The 23,297-nt window shown below is 35.7% G+C and overlaps 1 protein-coding gene across 2 annotated transcripts in view; it reads right to left on the reverse strand.

The window, feature by feature from the left end:
• Positions 1 to 14,158, reverse strand: part of LOC132550471 (tyrosine-protein phosphatase non-receptor type 12-like) — a 39,500-nt gene extending 25,342 nt beyond the window's left edge. For both annotated transcript variants that reach the window (XM_060214550.1, XM_060214543.1), the window contains exons 1-6: positions 14,045 to 14,158; positions 9,744 to 9,852; positions 8,316 to 8,389; positions 1,708 to 1,842; positions 1,451 to 1,522; positions 369 to 580 (exon numbers count right to left, since the gene is read on the reverse strand). In XM_060214550.1, the coding sequence (XP_060070533.1) occupies positions 369 to 580; positions 1,451 to 1,522; positions 1,708 to 1,842; positions 8,316 to 8,389; positions 9,744 to 9,852; positions 14,045 to 14,158 (716 nt within the window). The remainder of the gene's footprint in view (positions 1 to 368; positions 581 to 1,450; positions 1,523 to 1,707; positions 1,843 to 8,315; positions 8,390 to 9,743; positions 9,853 to 14,044) is intronic.
• Positions 14,159 to 23,297: the final 9,139 nt, after the last annotated feature.

Consider the following 23,297-nt stretch of genomic DNA (forward strand, 5'->3'; position numbering starts at 1 on the left):
GGTACACAGCACATTGTCTTATTATGATCAATGTATACACTAACTTTCATGATCCTTGCTTAACTGTGGACAAAGTTATGGTTCAGCCAAGCAATTTTAAACAAAGGGTAACAACTCTGCACTTGATGTCATGGACCCATTCTTTGCTCCACTACACTTTGCTTTTTGGGGAGCATAAAAAATGTAATGTCAAAATGGACTGGCCAATATAGCAGTACCAGATATATTATAAAAGAAAAAAAGTCCCTTATGATGTCAAAAACATCGCAATCTGTGATAAAATTATATAGGTTAGCTATTGCAGTTCAAGCTAAGAGCCAATAATATATAAAAGAATTAAAGTAAATCTTCATGTGATGATTCCCTACCTGCAGTGGATTAATATTGGTGCCTTTTCTGAGTCATTTTTACGAATGTCTCTCATTTTGGCGACCATGGCCAGGATAACTTCGCGATCTTCAGGAATACCATGGTCTGGCCAGCCTGTGTAGTGATACTGCGTAACTGTTTGACACTCGTCACCATACCATACTTCCAACACACGCACTGTACAGTCCTCCTTCATAACATTCTCTTTTGTCTACAAAGGTCAAGGTCACATATACCAGAGTCATCAAAACACAGTGAACAACTGGTCATCTGTATAAATCACACAATAAGGTCATACAAGGTCAGCGTTTCCACCTTTGTATCAAGGTCACGGAATATCAGGTTTTATAATTGTTCATGATTCATTTCAAACTGATATTAACTTTAATTCAGCTTTCCTTGTGTAATATATGTATAGGCTCAGAGTATTAAAAGTCTGTCAAGTTTGTTTTAACATTTTGACAGGTATGAATTTGTCTTACCTTTTTGAAAAGGTAAAAATTTGCCTCAAAATTTTGAAAATTTGAATTTGACTTAAAATTTTTGACAATTATATTATGAATTTGTCTTACATTTTCACAGATGTCTGTCCTAACATTTTGATAGGTATGAATTTGTCTTACATTTTCACAGATCTCTGTCCTAACATTTTGATAGGTATGAATTTGTCTTACATTTTCACAGATGTCTGTCCTAACATTTTGATAGGCATGAATTTGTCTGACATTTTCACAGATCTCTGTCCTAACATTTTGATAGGTATGAATTTGTCTTACATTTTCACAGATCTCTGTCCTAACATTTTGATAGGTATGAATTTGTCTTACATTTTCACAGATCTCTGTCCTAACATTTTGATAGGTATGAATTTGTCTTACATTTTCACAGATCTCTGTCCTAACATTTTGATAGGTATGAATTTGTCTTACATTTTCACAGATCTCTGTCCTAACATTTTGATAGGTATGAATTTGTCTTACATTTTCACAGATCTCTGTCCTAACATTTTGATAGGTATGAATTTGTCTGACATTTTCACAGATCTCTGTCCTAACATTTTGATAGGTATAATTTGTCTTACCAGTTTGACATTGACATATCCATAGTTTTCCTCCTCACCAACTGACTTGGGCCAATACATTGCACATTTTTTCTGAAAATAATCAATGTTTCATTTGATACTCAACTGTGTATTGAGTACACTGCACAAAAATGAAATCTTTAACCTCACAAAATAACAGGTAATAGTTTATAGCTACTTTAAAGAAATATAACTTGTAGATAAAAAAATCAAAGAACAAAAATTTTATTTGTATATCATATATGTTGTGATTTTACCTTGTTTCCCTCTATGAGTTTACAGGCCATAATGACCACTTTGACCCTGTACTCCATGATCATTCTCCAGAAGTCATCCACCGTATGGGGTAGAGGTCCCTGGGAGGCGATGTAGCCATCATTATTATAGGGATCCTGTCACATAGAACAACACAAATCTCAATATAACCAACTCTACCGAGATCCCTGGGAGGCGATGTAGCCATCATTATTATAGGGATCCTGTCAAATAGACAAATGTCAACATAACCAACTCTACTGAGGTCCCTGGGAGGCGATGTAACCATCATTATTATAGGGATCCTGTCACATAGAACAACACAAATGTCAACATAACCAACTCTACCGAGGTCCCTGGGAGGCGATGTAACCATCATTATTATAGGGATCCTGTCACATAGACAAATGTCAACATAACCAACTGTACCGAGGTCCCTGGGAGGCGATGTAGCCATCATTATTATAGGGATCCTGTCACATAGAACAACACAAATCTCAACATAACCAACTCTACCGAGGTCCCTGGGAGGGGATGTAGCCATCATTATTATAGGGATCCTGTCACATAGACAAATGTCAACATAACCAACTCTACCTACCAATAAATCTCAGGAAATTATCTACATTGAGATCTTAGTGCCATCCATTGTCTGATCCTCTGTGATTCAGTGTAATATATCGACCACTTGATTAATGTTGATTAATTACTTCAGCAGTAATCTCATTTCAGTGATTTTTGCTTTAAAGATGCTGTACCAGTATAAGATTTCGCTAATCCAATTTTTCCTTCATCACTGATATATTTGTTCAAAATTGATACAGTTCACGTATTTAAAGTTTAGTAAATACTCATACTGAAATTATTTCAAAGTGAGGTTGTCATTCAACTTTTTGACTTAACCAAGGATACAGATTTCTTTTGTCTATATACATCGTAGTGTAAAATTCCACAACTGAATCTAATTGTAGCATTGAACATCCTCACCGAGTAAAATATATAATATACAATGCTGTGCTGATTCCCTCTGTAAGTGACCTACAAGGTAGCAACAGGCATCCGACACAATAATCAAGCTTAGATAAAAGTTCTTGTGGGTCGTCAAGAAAAACAATTCAACACCAATATTTACTTTTATTCGGATGAACAGCAAACACCATCACTATCACCGATATAGGGTAAAAAATCCTGCTCTTTGACGTAGTCCAATCAAACAAAGCAAAACCTTGGCACCTCAGAATTGAACTCTCTGAACTTAACTCTAACGCTATTTAGGCTAATTGTACTCAGTACGCATAGCCTATTGCGACAGCCTTTCAGACAAAATTTACCGATCCTGGCCTTCTCATTGGCTGAAATATCGAAAAGAGTTAGAGCCCTCTAGCGGCAATTTTCTGCGTAAATAATGCCGTGATTTTTCAAATCGCTATTTTAAAAGCATCCAAAATCAGTTTATTTTTTTAATAACAATACGATTACTATATATTTCAAAAAAGAAGTACAGTGTGGTTGAACTATTGATAAATTTTGAACAATATATTTTACGGAATTCTCGACACGACGTAAGCGTACAGAACACTGTACGTGCGAGTTGGCGCCATGATAAGAAGCTAGTCTGGGGGCTTGGTTTGAATTATCAACTAACAGCACTTATAAACAAACAAAACTTACAAACAGAACATCAATTTTGCTTTAATCCTTGTTGTTGTGGCAAGATCGTTTTAATATATAACATCACTTGACCTCATTAGACGTCACAAAATTGGACTGTTCGTCCTACGCCCACCGCGCCGATATGACAGGATTTTTCAGGATTTCACACCCACCGCCATGACACTTTTTTCAAGTTTTTGAAGATAAAAAGTTTGCGCTTCGTAGGCAAGGTACATTTGGTGCTCATGATTTATGAATGATATATTTTTAATACTGTACTGATCATGATGCTGACTTTGTTATAACTTATATTTTTTGTCTTTTAGTTTTATTTGATGAAGGTTGATTGTGCTGATTTCTCAATGTTTGTTAATGTGTATCAAAGTTCCTTGAAATGAAAATATTCCTTCAAACAAAGCGCGTATAAAAAAAACCCAAAATATTCATGTTTATTAGCATCAATTAACTAGAACGAAATATTTCCGTAACAGATTTATTCATTTAGCGTGTCATGATGACATTATCTAATGCATTGGAGATCAGAAATAGTAGAAGCTATAGTGAAAATATTGTAAATTTTGTATATATATGGAAGTCTGGTTTAATCTCACAGAACTATGCCTTTGTAGACATAATTACTGGAAGAAAAGTCTAACCATGATACTTCAAGGAAGATAGGCATGTAAATACATTTAATGTAATTACTTACACTTTTATATATCTGAAATGCTGTGTATACCTTATCTACTTTCCTCTACTACAAATATGATTATAATAAGTAAGGACTATTACTTTGCAATACATTCAAAATAAAGAAGTAGGTATAAAGTCCTTCCGATTTGTTTAAATCCTCATATTGATAGGATAGTAATTGCAACATCTTGGGTATCTTAAAGTTTTATTTAGTCAACTTCATCATAGAGCTATTTATCATTTGGTGTGTTGGCGATAAATATATGGTTGTGTGTATTTTGATATTTTTTTTTTACCTATTTTGATTTACTTACATTATTGTCATCAAATTTGAAATCAGAATTAAAGAAGATATAAAATCGCTTAAAATTAAGAAAAATAGCCTCTGGTTCTCTTATTTTAGTAATTTTTGCATTCCAAAGTGTAGGAGTATGGGGAAAGTAATATAGCTTAGCGGTTATTTGTGAACAGTTTTCAATACATTTCGCCTCTCAGTACTTTCAGCACTTTGATTTTATACTAACCCCATTCAGACAAACTTTGCCTGATCACTTTCTTACATATCCTTTTTCTGTATTTTTTATTTTTCTAAATTCTATATGATACAGAAAAATAACAAGACAAATACACCAAATTCACACATATGAATCATCAACATCATGTCCTCCTCATCATCATGCAATTATTAATATCACTTCTTAAAGACCAGACCGTAAAGACCCCCTCACTGTGGTATAACATTAAGTGACCGTATGTGATGTAGATAGAGACACCGTAAAGCCCCCCCACAGTGGTGAAACATCAAGTGACCGTATGTGATGTAGATAGGGACACCGTAAAGCCCCCTACAGCAGTGTAATATCAAATGATTGTATGTGATGTAGATAGGGACACCATAAAGACCCCCCCCCACAGTGATGAAACATCAAGTGACCGTATGTGATGTAGATAGGGACACCGTAAAGCCCCCTACAGCAGTGTAACATCAAGTGATTGTATGTGATGTAGATAGGGACACCATAAAGACCTCTCACAGTGGTGAAACATCAAGTGACCGTATGTGATATAGATAAGGACACCATAAAGACCCCCCCCCACAGTGGTGAAACATCAAGTGACCATATGTGATATAGATAGGGACACCATAAAGACCTCTCACAGTGGTGAAACATCAAGTGACCGTATGTGATATAAATAGGGACACCATAAAGACCCCCCCCCCCACAGTGATGAAACATCAAGTGACCGTATGTGATATAGATAAGGACACCATAAAGACCCCCCACAGTGGTGAAACATCAAGTGACCATATGTGATATAGATAGGGACACCATAAAGACCCCCCACAGTGGTGAAACATCAAGTGACCATTTGTGATATAGATAGGGACACCGTAAAGCCCCCAAAAGTGGTGAAACATCAAGTGACCATATGTGATATAGATAGGGACACCATAAAGACCTCTCACAGCGGTGTTACATCAATAGGCCTTGAATTTAGTAAAAGGCAACTAATACCACTTGAGTGGTAATAAACTATAACCTCACACAATGTCACACACACAAACAGCAGCCATGGATCAGGGTAATTAATTCAATATAACAAGTAAAACCAGCAACCTATCTAAGTTCACATGGTAAACATGTACACAAGTCAAACATATAAAACAATACTGTTACTAATAAGACATAGACACTAATACTGTCCCTGGGAGGGGCCGGAGGAGGGGGTGGATGTGTTGCCCTACGTAACCTATGTTTTTGGTCTGATGCTTCCTACCCATGGCAGTTTGTGTTTCTCAGGAAACTGAGACATGGATCAGTCAGTTGTTTTGGTTGTGTCCTTGTACAAGACACTTTACCTTACTTGTTTTGGATGGAAGCCATCAGCGACTACATAAAGACCCCGCCTCAAAATGACACTAAGGCAACAAACCCAACACTTACTGTCCTTGGTGAGGAGAAAAGTACATTATGACAAAACAAGAGGCCCATGGGCCTTAACGGTCATCTGATATAAAATACAAGATTTCAAATTTTGAACTTGAGAAGAAGTCGAAAATGTGTTTTCAAGATGGCGGCCATGTTGGATTTCAGACCAACCCGAAATTAACAAACTTTGGTCAGGATCATGTCACAATCATTTCAGGTAAGTTTCAGCTCAATGAGACATGTAGAACTTGAGAAGAAGTTGAAAATGTTTACAACGGACAACACCGGACAACAGGCGATCACAATAGGTCATCAGACCCTTTGGTCAGATGACCTAAAAAGTCATCTGAAACTGACTACTGAGGGAGATATCTCCAAAGAAAAAAGCTTATGAGAGATGGACAGTTAGACAGGAACAGAAAAACAATGTACTCTCACCTAAACTCCTGTAAAATGACAAAATATGTCCCATTAGAGATTTCCTGAAAGGAAGTTAGAACTTAAATACAGTACATAACTACGGACATTTGTCCTGGACAACCATCAGGAAATATTTCGCCCTTACATTAAATGACTGATTATGTTTCCTCATCTACACAGCAACAAGTTAGTATACCAGGAAATTTTATCCACTTAGGTAGTGCATTCATCACACTTTCACCAGGAAATCGACAATAAACATTCATATGTACCACAGATGTATACTGTATTGTTATTGTATTAATAGATTTTACTTCCTGTTATTAGGGCTCACGACCCTTTGTCACGTTCCCAAAACTCAGATAAAGAGTCTTCAGTCAGTAAAATGGCTCTAATTTAGCGAGAAAACAAATTTTCATAAGATATTCGTGATGGCCTTCATAATTCCTTCGAACTTTTTGCAATGACAGATTTTTTCTCAAGCAGTAGATCTCTATTGCTGAAGCTGACTCTCTCTTATCCCTTTCCCTGTCTATAAATAGTACCAACCTTGATATCTGGTATGGCACTTGTAGGTGAAAATCAGTCTGCTCTTGATTCTATCTCCTCTGAACTGGATTTGCTCTAGTTATTTGAAAGTAAAATGTTTCTAAAACAACCTGTTTATACAAGTCCCTAATTCTTATCATTCAAATGTCCAAAATCAAGATGAGGAATTATTTTGACTATACACAGATACCAATCGGTGATTCAGTATCTTTACCAAAAACTTCATGGGTTGTCCATCACCCACCATAAAAAGGGTCATTCTTCATTGTATAAATATATAGCATAGGTGGTCAGAAGACACAGTGGTCCACACTTATATTTCATACAATCTCCCATTTCATCTTAGCAACCAGGGTTTGATTTTCCAATTGAATGTTAATGGGAATGATTGACCCACTTGGACCATGTGGGTTTTTCCTTAACTACTCCCTTTTTCCTCCGATGATTGACCTACTCGGACCATGTGGGTTTTTCCTTAACTACTCCCTTTTTCCTCCGATGATTGACCTACTCGGACCATGTGGGTTTTTCCGTTAACTACTCCCTTTTTCCTCCGATGATTGACCTACTAGGACCATGTGGGTTTTTCCTTAACTACTCCCTTTTTCCTCCGATGATTGACCTACTCGGACCATGTGGGTTTTTCCTTAACTACTCCCTTTTTCCTCCGATGATTGACCTACTCGGACCATGTGGGTTTTTCCTTAACTACTCCCTTTTTCCTCCGATGATTGACCTACTCGGACCATGTGGGTTTTTCCTTAACTACTCCCTTTTTCCACCGATGATTGACCTACTAGGACCATGTGGGTTTTTCCTTAACTACTCCCTTTTTCCACCAATGATTGACCTACTCGGACCATGTGGGTTTTTCCTTAACTACTCCCTTTTTCCTGCGGTACTCAATTTCCTCTCACAGTAAAACCATGAGTGTATGTCCATCCATGCCAACAAGGGTGATTGATTTAAGCTATTATCTTGTTTTGCAATGGTTGTAAAGTAGATAAAGTTTATGATTTAGAAATTATGTCAACATATTTTGCCGGAATTTTGATGGAAAGAAAAGACACCACAATTTGTTGAGAGATGCTAGTCTGAGTATCAGAATAAACATGAATAGCTGTAAGTCAAATTCACACTTACAGCAAAAACATGCTTTGTTGGATTTTGTTGGGTTCTAGTTTTAACAACTTTTCTACACACAATACCATAGAGCACTCACTATCAATAATAAAGTATACAATTCTTTAAAGAAATATTCTCACATTTTTACACAAATAACAATATGCAAAACCAATCAGAAGATGTTTTAGATATTTTGTGAACTTATCGTGATATATTCATTGTGTTTCAAAGTCATCTACCTGGATGAGGTTGGCGTTGATGTAATCTGATCCTTCCACACCTGTGTGTTGTAGAGTTACTCGTGAGTAGTCATCTGTCAATTAGAGTTAAGACAGAATTTTAATACCACATACTTTTAATAAACAACATTCCAAGAGGATCCTAGAGGTACACAAACACTCATTAATACATATATATAATTAACTTATATCATCTCAGACACCTCCTATTCTGAAATGTGCACAAAAGACAAAGAATGCTAATGAATATGTTATAACAGACCAGAAAAGACAACAAGTAGGAGGGGGAATAATTGTAAATACTCCTCCTTCCCAAAATGTAGTGGTGTGTCATTAGTATCATCATTGTAAGTCAAGAACTCAGGATATTTTAAAACATTTTCTTCAGGTTGATAATGTTATTCTAATAAAAACTGAGAACATTAGGGGCAAACCAAAATAATTAAACAAAGGGCAATAACTCTAATAAAGCATGATATTATCAATAATATCATGAGCTAGTATCCTGATGTTGAAAAAAAAGCTTAACATATAACATACATTATTTATCAGCTTCAAAGTTTCAAATAAATAAGAGAGATAATAGCTGAGGTAACAGTAAAGTTGTCTCAAAAGACACCAGAGGTAACAGAAGAGACAGTGGAGTTAACAGAATGTTGCTTCAAGAGAAAGCTAAAACAAACAAGAGAAATCATAGCTGGTGTAACAGGAAAGTTATCTCAAGAGATAATTGAGATAGCAGTAAAGTTATCTAAAGGGACAACTGAGGAAACTGTTGTCTCTGAAGACAGCTGAGGGAACAGTTATCATAGGAGACAGCTGAGGGAACAGTTATCACAGGAGACAGCTGAGGGAACAGTTATCACAGGAGACAGCTGAGGGAACAGTTATCCCAGACAACAGCTGAGGGAACAGTTATCTCAGACAACAGCTGAGGGAACAGTTATCTCAGACAACAGCTGAGGGAACAGTTATCTCAGACAACAGCTGAGGGAACAGTTATCACAGGAGACAGCTGAGGGAACAGTTATCACAGGAGACAGCTGAAGGAACAGTTATCTCAGAGGACAGCTGAGGGAACAGTTATCTCAGACAACAGCTGAGGGAACAGTTATCTCAGATGACAGCTGAGGGAAGAGTTAAGTCAGGAGACAGTTGATGGAATGGTTATCTGAGGAGACAAATGAGGGAACAGTAAAGATATTTCACAAGACAGCATGAGATGACAATAGTGTCTGGTCAGAGAGCTGAGGTGGCAGCAAAGTTGTCTCATTACATAGCTGAGACAATGGTTAAGTTGTCTATGGATGTAGATGCAGTATCAATAAAGTTGTCTCATTAGACAGCTGAGGTAACAGTAAGATTGTCTTATGAGACAGCTGAGAAAACAACACTCAGGAGATTATTCAGAGGATGATTCACACTTACAGGCAATGATATCTTTATATCTATTTTTTTTCATGTTGTATGGCTCCCTTCCTGTGGTGGCAGGGAAAGTGTTATCTTCTTTGTTTTGAGCAGCCTTTTCACGTAGGTCCTAAAATGAATCATGAAATATGTATAACAGATATTTTGATATCTTTAGATGTTATAAGAATATCATCATCAAGCTTTCATTGTGAAACATCACTTTTTCTCTTATCATGGACTTGTAAGTTCTATATATATATAACCAGATGTTAGCTCATTAAATGTCTAATGTTATTGTTAATTTGATTCAAGGGTACTATACATTTTATCAGTATTTTAAAAACTAAGGAGTGGAAGAAATGGATGAGACATATTGAGCATGCATGATTATTACTTCCTTCCAAGTTACACTTATCGTTTGTATACTTACTTAGTATATACACATGCTTATGTCACTTGTACCATCTAGTTTATTTACTTAATAATTTATTGATCTGAAAGTCTGATGTCTGTCTGTCTGTCTGTCCGTCAATCTGTCTGTCTGTCCATCCATCTGTCGCTCTCTCTCTCTTCCTCCCCCTCTCTCCTTCCCTCACCTTCTCTCTCTCTGTCTCTCTATCCCTCTCTCTCTTTCTCTTTCTCTCCTGCTCTCTCTCTCTCTCTCTCTCTTTCTCTCTCTCTCTCCCCCCTTCTCTCTCTCTCTCTCTCTCTCCCCCCCTGCTCTCTCTCTCTATATGCGAGTTTATGTTGGTTTTTGGGTGTATATGTGAATACATGTTACATATAAATGAATGGGTGTGTAAGTATGTGTGTACTAAGGTTAAGGATGTTACAATGATGACAATAATACATATATAGAGATTGATGGTTGGTAATCTGTGTCAAGTCCCTGTGTTGGCGCCCATTCAAAGGTCGATCTTTTGCCTTCCTTTCTACAATTTTATGAAATTGAAAATTCCTTTCGAGATTTGGTAATAATCTTAAATAAACTTTAACTGTCAAATCAAAGATGCCCATCTGTCAACCATTTCATTTTAGTCCCAAAATGAAAAGGGCACAACCAGGGTGTAGGGGAAAACAACATCTAAAAATTTGAGAAAGCTTCATACAATGCATCTCAAGAAATGACAAAAAACACACTTTCATAGTCACAACTCCAGAAGGCAAACCGTCAGCCATTTTGTTTATCTGATCAGTCCCTATATCAGAGCAGGCCAGTGTTGTGATTTATGATATCATGTTATACCTGTGTGTGGTGATGTCAGGTTTCATGTTATACCTGTGTATGGTGATGTCAGGTATCATCTTACACCCGTGTGTGGTGATGTCAGGTTTCATGTTGTACCTGTGTGTGGTGATGTCAGGTTTCATGTTATACCTGTGTGTGGTGATGTCAGGTTGCATGTTACACCTGTGTGTGGTGATGTCAGGTTTCATGTTATACCTGTGTGTGGTGATGTCAGGTTGCATGTTACACCTGTGTGTGGTGATGTCAGGTTTCATGTTATACCTGTGTGTGGTAATGTCAGGTATTATGTTACACCTGTGTGTGTTAATGTCAGGTTTCATGTTATACCTGTGTGTGGTGATGTCAGGTTGCATGTTACACCTGTGTGTGGTGATGTCAGGTTTCATGTTATACCTGTGTGTGGTAATGTCAGGTATTATGTTACACCTGTGTGTGGTGATGTCAGGTTTCATGTTATACCTGTGTGTTGTGATGCCAGGTTTCATGTTATACCTGTGTGTTGTGATGCCAGGTTTCATGTGATACCTGTGTGTGGTGATGTCAGGTTTCATGTTATACCTGTGTGTGGTGATGTCAGGTTTCATGTTATACCTGTGTGTGATATCTGTGTATGATGATATCATGTATTATGTTCTGATTGAAGACATATCTTTTATACTGATGTGCTCTGATAAAACAGTATAACACAATCATTTTCACACTTTTGCATTGATAAGTGTATTGTATTTGTGCCAAACAGTGTTCAATTTTATACCTTGGCATTTTTCCTTGCTATGTTAGATCTTTTCAAGTACACTATATCCAGAGTTAAAAACATGGTATGGACTTGTTTTACACTTCAACATGAAACTTGGTATTCTGTTACATGTAACTTGGTATTCTGTTACATGGTATTCTGTTACATGTAACTTGATATTCTGTTACATGGTATTCTGTTACATGTAACTTGATATTCTGTTACATGTAACTTGGTATTCTGTTACATGTAACTTGATATTCTGTTACATGTAACTTGATATTCTGTTACATGTAACTTGGTATTCTGTTACATGTAACTTGATATTCTGTTACATGTAACTTGGTATTCTGTTACATGTAACTTGGTATTCTGTTACATGTAACTTGATATTCTGTTACATGTAACTTGATATTCTGTTACATGTAACTTGGTATTCTGTTACATGTTACTTGGTATTCTGTTACATGTAACTTGGTATTCTGTTACATGTAACTTGGTATTCTGTTACATGTAACTTGGTATTCTGTTACATGGTATTCTGTTACATGTAACTTGATATTCTGTTACATGGTATTCTGTTACATGTAACTTGGTATTCTGTTACATGGTATTCTGTTACATGTAACTTGGTATTCTGTTACATGATATTCTGTTACATGTAACTTGGTATTCTGTTACATGTAACTTGGTATTCTGTTACATGTAACTTGATATTCTGTTACATGGTATTCTGTTACATGTAACTTGATATTCTGTTACATTTAACTTGGTATTGTAACGTGTCTGGGACCGGCTCAACTATGGTAGCAATTGACCGGTCCGTGTCCCAGCACGCCACAGCGTTTACCACCCAGTAAGAGTGGTTAGTAGGTTCGAATGGCAGGCCAGCCAAAGGAAAACTAGGAGTCGCTGGTCACAGTTGATGGTTTATTTATAACAAAATCCCCAGTACAACATCCCCAGCCGGTGGTAACAGGTCAGGCTATGGAAGGGTTTGGCGTGTGTAAAGACCTAATGGTTCTACTGAGTATTCGGTTCTCCTTGTCCCTGACAGGCTGGCTCTGGCATGTTGTTAGTAGGCATATGCTGGTACCAATGTAACAGTAGGGCTGGCCACCTATGTCGCTACAAGGTACTGCCAGCTATGTGATCGCTAACACAACGATATGCCCGGAGCAATATAACAACAAGTAGAGATAGCTTTTCAGCATTATTAAACTTCCATAGCATGGTACAAATAAACGACACAACCTAGGCTACAATAATTACACAACCTAGGCTACAATAATTACACTAAATAAATCACTGCATAACGCCGACTAATTATTAACTTATCACTAGTACCCTATACTACATAATAATTAAGAAACACCTAATTAAACAATAAAAAAAACGGAAACACCTAAGAGAGATAACTCTAACAGTACACCTAACACTGATACAACACCGGTAACAAAGCATACAGAAGCGCGGACCATCACAGTATTCTGTGATATGTAACTTGGTATTCTGTTACATGTAACTTGGTATTTTGTTACATGTAAATTGGTATTCTGTTACATGTAACTTGGTATACTGTGACATGTAACTTGGTATTCTGTTACATGTAACTTGGTATTCTGTTACATGTAACTTGGTAATGTAATACATGTAACTTGGTATTCTGTGACATGTAAATTGGTATTCTGTTACATGTAACTTGGTAATCTATTACATGTAACTTGGTATTCTGTTACGTGTAACTTGGTAATCTATTACATGTAACTTGGTAATCTAATACGTGTAACTTGGTAATCTATTACATGTAACTTGGTATTCTGTGACATGTAACTTGGTATTCTGTTACATGTAACTTGGTAATCTATTACATGTAACTTGGTATTCTGTTACGTGTAACTTGGTAATCTATTACATGTAACTTGGTATTCTGTTACGTGTAACTTGGTAATCTATTACATGTAACTTGGTAATCTAATACGTGTAACTTAGTAATCTATTACATGTAACTTGGTATTCTGTTACGTGTAACTTGGTATTTAAGGTGTTTGTTTATATGGAACGGGGGTTTCATGTCACCTGTTCATGTCTGATGCTATAAATAGAACAGGATGCTATGTTAGTAGACCTACAATCCTACTAAATAATTCTTATTATAAAACAAACTGTGGTGTCACATGTTTCCCGGATCGATAATAATGTGTGTTTACGTGTATGTTTTCGTTGTATTAGTGTATGGTCACACTGGTATTGTCCAGACCACTGACCGTTAACTGTGGTGTATACAAACACTGGCCTACTCTTACCTTGTCTTAATTCAACACTTCCACTTACCCTGTACTCCCGATGGAAGCCATTCCCCGCTGGGTCATCCTCGTCTGTGAGATCGTCCACATGTCTGATAAACTTTAATAAGTTTGTCTGCAGTTGTATCACTCTCTCCTCCATCGTGTAACACAAACCACAAAACCTCACGACATTACTTTCTATCAGGAAGTAATTTCTGATCACGTGACTTGTATCTTTTGTGTTCCTGTTTGTCGGTATAATGTAAATTTAGAATACCGTTAAAACACAGGTGTATCGAATGTCCGAACGTCATAGAATCGTGATTTTGTTCCGAGAGATAAAGTAACAATACTTAACATGTCTGATTTACGCTACAAGGACATTTATAATCACAACTCATCAGTGTTTACAGGTCAAAGGTTATTATGTACAGTTTTACATAAAATAATAATACACCTTCGATGAAGAACAAACAATGGATATAATTCGGCTGCCATTAAGTGAATTAAGTCTCTGTATGCATTAATATTTGTTAGTATTAAACACATACTACGCGAAATGTTACGAAATGTTACCAAATCAAAACGAAAGTAAAAGTACGATAATTATTTAAGAGAGGTCACTATTTATTTTTATGCCTCCTTTAGGATTCGAACATGTAATTGATATATAACTTCCGTGATAAATAATAGATATTTGATTTTTCAAATGAGATAAAACTAATAAAGTGTATATCTTATTTACTGATCTACTTAAAAAATGATGTACATGTATAATTTAATAAATAGTTTATCTTATCAAATTTTCTTTATGAAATACGTTATTTACTGATACATTTAACTCATTTACTAAATTAGGAAAATGACTAATATATTACATAAAGTTTTTTTTTAATTTTCTAAATTAGATATCTTATTTGATATATTAAATGTCTTACGTAATTTGGTAAAAAGATTTTTGACCAAGATTTTTTCATAATTCTAGATTTCTATCTAAAATACAATAATGAATGTAGTCCGCGATCTGTTTTTCGGTACACAGACGACTGTGAAATTTATTTATTTATCTATTTATTTATTTATTTATTTATTTCACGGGTTTTACTTCCTCTCTTACAGCATTTCGGCCTGCCAGCGGACAAGAAAAGACAGGAAAACTAGTAGAGAGGAAACAGTATGAAAAGATGGGAGAGAATGGGATTCAGAGATGTGGTAAAGGGGCTCATAGCTAACACCAACTAGGCACGTTACAACAAGAGGACGGTTTAGGACAGAGATGAAGAGACAGGGGATTCTATACCATACCAATTTTTACGTGTTTATCATAATTTTGGAAGTCCGTCAAAAGTACTTAATGAGAAATCCCTATTGCTAATCCACCGCTGACTATTGGGCCGACGTTGTCACTGCTGCAGTTGTATACAATAAAATCACATAAAGATCTTTATCGTGCGAGTTAGACATTTTCACAAGGGCTACCATTTTAAGTCCCATCCGCCCGACTGGGTGTTAGTGGTTAATTCTTAACAAGATATACTCGTGATGATGTTTTTTGTGTCCATATTTAAGTCTTCTTTTCATTTCTCTCTACCACTCTGTAATCTGTTCACTGTAACAATGTACTTTCTGTAACTGCATACCGTTTTTTTTTGTATCACGTAACTGTTCACATTTCCACATTGTATATTTGTGATTGTGAGGTAAGTATTGCACATTTATGTCATTGTGATTTCGAGGTAGTAGGGGTTACCGAGTGATTAATGAAAATATACATGTTAGGGGGTTGTCTATAGACCGACCTTGATGAGGAGTGCTTTAGGATAATTTTAATATTGAGTAGTAAGGGGCAGGGGTGATAGTAAAGGAAGAAAGGTGGAGTAGAAGCGGGGGACCGACAGGTAATAGGTGGGGGATATAGATGGGATAGGGGTTATATTTTCGGGGTTGGGAGGGGGCCTTGCCATTCCTAGATCCTATAATGTCTATAAGTCGTAATTCTTATCTGAAGTGTGGGGGAGGGGGCTGTTGTTATTTAACAGGTCTTCACTTAACATGGTAAATAAGTACACCTGGCGAGGCGACGTAGCTGTAAAATACACACAAAACCACGTTTCGTATGAGTGATGTGCTAAGTTCTATCGTATAAATCTTCTTTTTCTGAATGTGTGGTAGCGGCCGCGAAAGCGTGTCTCGCGGGACACCTTAGATAGCGTAGTCTTAGAATATGCATATTTTGAGTGCGGAACGCAGTCACGTGGTGCGTGACATCAAAGTGTTACTTCCGCTATGTGAGCTTACTAACTTCTATATATTTTTAGTTTTCGTCAAGTACTGGATTAACATTGTTGAGTGGGTAAATAACAGAATGACTTGCTATAGACATTATAGCCTTACATTCTTGAAACCAATCAAACTATAGCGACTAGAATCCTTTGGTATGTCAGAAAATCCGCATAAAAATAACTCAACTCCATCAAAGGAACCTGTTAAGACGTTTAAATTGTGCTTCTGTCTCGGATTTTGACTCACTTGCAAAAATAACGGCTTTTAGTAGAGACTATTTCAGAATTACTCCAGGGAATTTTTCATATAGATACCACTGATGAAAATTTCATAAAAAAAACTTCAAACGTATAACTGTTGCTTCGTCGCTGGTGCCATATCAACATTTTGTCGGCATCCCAGTAGCACCATCGAAACTTTCATGATGGCGGATTGTACAATTATCGATGTGAAACCATGACAAGGCAGTCTGTTGGCATCCTATTTATCAACATTCATGGCACCAGTGCAACTGTAGAAGTACCAAGATGGTGGTCATATTGGATTTCGGACAAACCTGAAAAATAGCATGTGCAAGACTCTCGGGATCTGTCCATGCCGTTTTGATCTAAATCCTTCAAGTGGAAATTGAAAAGAATTTCGAGATGTATCTTAATATTTTTCCCAAGTTCCATCGATGGAATTTAGCTCAAACTTTCTGGTCAAAAAATACAGTACTTGGCCAGGAGAGTCTCACGATCCTTGCCAGAAAGTTTCACCTAAATTCAATCATTGGAGCTTGAGAAGAATATTAACAGGTGTGATGTTCAACTGGAAAGCTATCATTGTACAATCAAGTTTAAAAAAAAACCCTCTTTGTCAACTGCCTTTCCTTAACACTTGTCTCCAGCCCAATAATATCTGTGAAACAAGGTAAATGTTGTTATTATTTTTCACAGTTGATGGTGGCCATGTTGAGTTTCAAACTGATCTAAAAATAGCAATGCTTGATCAGGACCACTTTAAGGTCATTCCATACAAGTTTGAACTACATGAATATTCACACAAGTTTCAGCTCATCAGCACCATTTAAACAGGAGACGAAGCTAATTTGTGATTTCAAGATGGCAGTCATGAACTGACCAAAAAAATAAACATACCAGGCTACCTCCCACTGTCGGAAACTTGACAACATTGAAATATGGAAAGTTTACGCACTGCGGACGATGATGGATGAAACATGAAGGCTAAAGGTCATATTAAGTGCTAGAGGTTTCAAAGTTTCGCTCTTGCTATCATCTGAAATGTCACCCATTGGAGGCGTCCAAGAGGGAATTAATTTGCCCATGTTCGGATGGGACGGCACTTGGGAAGGGAAGGGAAGACAAAATGACAATAAAACGACCAAAATATTTATTCTCTCATAGACTGCCCGAGAAAAGTCATATATAATTATTTTTACTTTCATCAATTTAGTAGATGTTAAAAAGAATCATTTTATATTGCAGAACATAATGTGCATGCGTGGATGTTCGCACACTGAAACAACATTATCAATTCTTTGAGAAAAAATACCTGATCCTGCATTGCTCATCTGCTTTGCTGTTCATAAAGAGACATTAAAGTGCATTGTTTACAGAATTAACTTTGGTAATAATTGAGTTCAACTTACTCCTTCCTAACAATGTGATATGTGTGAAATAATGGCGCTCATGGCCTCTTAGTAATTAAACAGAGACTGTTTAACACATTGATCCCATTGACCATTAAAAGTGATGAAGGTCATTCAATTGAACATATTCGAAGCCTCTTCATCCAAGCATGTTACAGACCAAGTATCCCGAGCCTTCTAGGCCTCATTGTTATTGAGAATTCGTCTGAAAGATTTGACACCTGCGTCCTTGAAAGTTGGTCTATGTCACATCCATTGAACTGACGTCGTAACCTTTCGCCTCTGACCCCGAAATTCCTTGTTATGGAGAAGAGGTCAATTAAACAATTAAAACGTTTAACACATTTTGCCATGCACTTTGGGTATGAAGACAATAGAGTAGGTAAATAACTACAATTAAGTAAGTAAATAAAGAGAAATCGGGAACACTGAAATATATTTAGAGTACTGCCCAAAATTTAGACATACATACTTTCCCTATTACCCGTACTCAAGTAAGTAGTGTCATTACTATAAAAGGGTCAAGTAGTGGTCACAATGACGTATTTTCATTATGCAAATCTGTTAGCAACATCAACCAAAAAGCCGATTAATTTATCACAATAACGAGGATACCGTCAACACGTATGCAATATTAAATTAATATAACACAATGAACAAACGGTAAAAATGCATTATAACGATGTATAAATACAACAACACAATATGTATAATGTGATAAAACCATTGGTATACATTTGTACTTTACAATAGGATCACACAGTCACAACATATTTATATTCGATCAGAAATTGTATGTATAACAATCCAAGGGAAATAGCAATCAAAGGGCGATAACTGTGCATGATTCAACGATAATAGACAGAGTTGTCTTTCTTCTGTTGATAACTGACGGTTACCAGCACCTTGAAGAGTGTACGAACGATTACGTTCCGATATTTAGAATTCCCAAACTTTAGTTACGAAAATAATACTTTATACTGCTTAAAAAATTAATTTTGCATATTGTAACAAAATCGCTTCCATTTCACTGACCAGGAGTCAATTATTCTATACCAAGAGTTACAACAACATAATATACCATATTATTGAAACGACATTAATTTATCTTGACCCAAGGAGGGATTTACCCATTTTCTGAATATTATTGGTTTTCTTTATTACCAATGTACTCCTTATTTCAATAATTAGTAGCTATTTCCGGTATTTGTATCCCTCATCTCCTACAATGATACGTATTTTTGACGTGTTCTCTCTTCATTTTCCAATATGTGAACGCCCATCTTCTTCATCCAATTTCCAATATCTGTACTCATTCTGTGGTTTGTACTCTTCATTGTAGCACAGCCCTTCCTATTTTCGATATTTAGCATTTAAACTATTTGTAACATGTGAATGCCCTCTACCATATTCTAAAAATTCTTAGTAGTTCTAAAGCGTCAAGGGCAAGATGATGACAGACGTCGCAGTTTGGAATCAGGTCACTGACGATGTAGGCCAAGAGAGCCATATATAGTAATGATATCACATTAAAAAACGATTGATCAGATCATCTTTGGATTCGTACAAAATATGATTTCCAGAATAATCATATTTTTACAAGCCTTCCCTCGATCATCTATCCGAAATTCAGCACAAAGTCACTATAACAATTATGATCATTTCAAGTAGGAGCAATTTAGAAATCTTCCCGTCCCTGAAATAATGGTAATTACACAAAGACTTATTGCGGTTAACATTCTTGGTGATGATGTTATCATTTAGGTAATTCCCGAGCACTTACTGTTTCACCAGGGCCGTATCAGCTAACAATTTTTCAAATGTTTATTTACTGCTGAAAAAAATCCATCGGTAATTATAAATCCATATCATTACCTATAGTGATATATCTATGTATGTTTTCAACATTTTTGTGACTAACTCCTATAATGAATATAATTTCTGAGGGCGCTTTATCTTGGTTATCTCCCTTCTTGTTGTTGTTCTTCTTCATGTTGTTGTTATTGTTGTTGATGTTCTTGTTGTTTGAAATGCCTTGCAATCGCTTCTGCGACTGTTTAAGCAGATTTCGATACATGTTTGGTGTTAATTCAATTTTTATGTTGTGTGAAAAGCTCATTACTAAAATCTGTTTTCGTTTCCGTCATTCATACTGATAAAAATCCATCATAATGAATTGGAAACATTTTGTCTTGGTTTATTTATTCATTTATGTTTGTTTGTTTATTTATTTTCTATAAAAAAAAAAACAGTGTCATTGATTGGATAATGAAAATAAGTATATATCATGGTAAATATAAAGATCCTAACAAAGATATATTTTTGAGTCCTTGTATAATAAAAATAATAAATTCTTTTATTTAAACTGGGTAGCATATTTAGACTTGCGTCTAGTTTACAATATGGCCCTGTTAAACACATATTTACATCAGCACATTACAGACGAATACAAAACATTAACACGTTGACATGACAATACGTGATATACATAATGTATTAATTTTATATATTTAATATTAGAAAAAAAGATACCTCAGTAAGTATGGATAAGAACAGTTCATCATTCGGTTACATAAATAAATATCAAATTAAATATCAAAAGTTTTCTGTGTATAATAGATATAATTTATGAAATAATTAAATACACATTACAAAATTAATACAGTACTATCACAGATGAGGCTAGAATTGACAAATACATTTCATAAAGTTGGATTAAAATAGTTTTTCAGGTACAGTTTTTTAAAAGACAAAACATTTGTTGCATTCCTAATCTCTTCACTAAGATTATTCCATAGGGACGTGCATGAATATTTAAAAGAACGTTTGTAAAAAATAGTTTTGTACTTAGAAATATATAATTTGTTTGAACTAAGAGAACGGGTTGTCCTGCTTGAAATTTGGCTAACATAGGTAAATAAATTTTGCTTCAAATATCCAGGAGCCTCATCATTGTGGATCTTATAGGTAAGACCACATTTTCTAAAAATATAAAAATCAAGTATAGGCATCCAGTTCAAATTCTTTAAAAGCAGCGAGGTTGGAGTAATGATTTCTATTATGTTTGAAATAATTCTTACTGCTCTTTTTTGGAGCTTAAAAAGCTCTGTAAGTGATGTATTTGAAGGGGTACTCGAAACAGAAGAACAATACATAAAGTGTTGTAAGACAATAGTTGTATACACTTTTTTGGACATTTCAATTGACATAAATTTTCTAACACGTTTTAGAAAACCAATCTTTTTTGACAGTTTCTTACATAAATAATCAATATGGTCATTCCATGATCAACAATTATCAATATAAACTCCAAGCAGTTTAGCGCATCAGACAGTTCCAATGACAACATTGTCTACTTTAATACATAATGGTCGAAGTTTGACAGCCTCTGAGGAACCAATTAGCATACATTGAGTTTTTATTAAGTTTAAACTCATCTTATTTTCTGCCATCCATTTACATGATAATTCCAGATCCTTACTTAGTTTACATTCAACTTCATCAATAGATGAACCTTTCACACTTTGTGACGTATCATCAGCATACATTTTAACTGATGAGTGCCATAAACTTTAAGGATAATCATTCATATGAACCTTCTAAGAAAAATGGTACAGATTATATCCTTGGCCTTTGCAAGAGTTGTGACTCAAATGTATCACGAGACAACATGAATCAACTGTGGAACCTGATTTCAAAATATCACAAGGACGAATGTCCAAATCTGATGAAACTGGCAGAGTTCGCTTTAATTTCCGGTTGTGAACATGGGTTTATCACTCAGATCATCATAGCTACTGCCCTGAGAAATTGTTTGCTTCCCAAGACACAAAGACATGATCCTCAGGGTGTGCATCGAGGGGGAGGACGTGGACAGCTTTAATTTCAAGTCTGCGTTGGAAAATTTTAAGAAAGCAAAGAAAAGAGTGATCTTTTCAGACGCAAAATAAATATTGTGAAACAGAATACAACTGGTTTTGTTTAGTCCACCATAGCAAAACCGAATACAAATGGTTTTGTTTAATTCAGTGTAGCAAATAGATATATATCGTAAATGCTCTACAGAAAAAATTATCATTAAAAGAATGAATTGAAACTCTTCTTGCATTTTTGAATTTGCCACAAATTTTTTTTTTTAATGTGAACCGTGAAGTCTTTTTACTCTCCCTAATTTTACACCGAGACTTCAGGAAAATGCATATTTAAGCTTCTAGATTTGAATTTTTTTCCGGGGGAGGCTCCCCGGACCCACCCACCCACCCCACCCCTGCGGGAGGGGGGAATATCACCCCTCCCACACCTACCCACCTTTCGTCGCTTTGCTCCTCACCTGCTGTCTTCGGCAGCAGATCTTTGTCCTAAACATTTTTATGGGGTTCGGACAATTGATCTATTCCAACATTTTTCTAGCTGAATCACTGAAGTAAATCATTAGACGACAAATAATTATAGAATGAGTTATGACCACATCTCTCTAAAATTTTACTAACAGAGAGAACAGATACAGGTCTATAGTTATTTACACAGGTCCTATCACCAGATTTGAATATTGGTGTCACCTTCACCTTTTTCCACTCTGTAGGAAATGATCCCGAGTTTATTGCTTTATTAAAAATATATGTTAGAGGTTCGACAATTGTTTCACTTGCTAATTTAAGCAATCTCACGGACATTTGGTCAATACCAGTAGCTTTGCCGTCACGTAACTCTTTGATCTGTTTTCTTACAAAGTCTTGTGTTATTAAGGGGATAAAAACTTATTTTCATTAGAACTAGAGTTATCTAAATTTGGTAAATTTGAGTCAAGGTTTTTCCCAATTTCAACGCCAATATTACAAAAATAATCACTGAAAGCATTTGATATATCTACTTCCTCTGTTATGCTCTCACCATCTATATTAAGACTTGAAGCACCATTCGCTTTGGAGGATGGCAAAAAGTCTTTGATTTTTTTCCACATATCCTTGGAATTGTTTGGACATTGAAGCAAAGCTTCATCTAAGTAATCACGTTTTGCCTTTTTAATTTTTGTTAAAACTCTGTTTCAAGAAGCTTTACCCAAGGTATATAAATTCCAGTCAGAACTAGATCGAGATGATCTTGCTTTATCATGTAGATAATCACGTGTGTGCATTTCACTGAGTAAATAATCATTTATCCATAATTAAGTTTTAGCACTGACACGTTTTTCATTTAAGGGAAGATGATTGTCAATGACACTGAAAAATAACTGCTTAAATGAATCCCAAGCATCATCTATGTTATCAAAAACCTCTTTGACTGACCATGGTACTTTTTCCACGTCAGCTTTGAGTTTATCCACATTAACTTTTTTGAAATGTCTAAATTTGATATATACATGTTC

Source organism: Ylistrum balloti, unplaced genomic scaffold, assembly GCF_031769215.1.
Source record: "Ylistrum balloti isolate Yb309-2 unplaced genomic scaffold, AGI_CSIRO_Ybal_v1 Utg369624, whole genome shotgun sequence".
NCBI classification, from domain to species: Eukaryota; Metazoa; Mollusca; class Bivalvia; order Pectinida; family Pectinidae; genus Ylistrum; species Ylistrum balloti.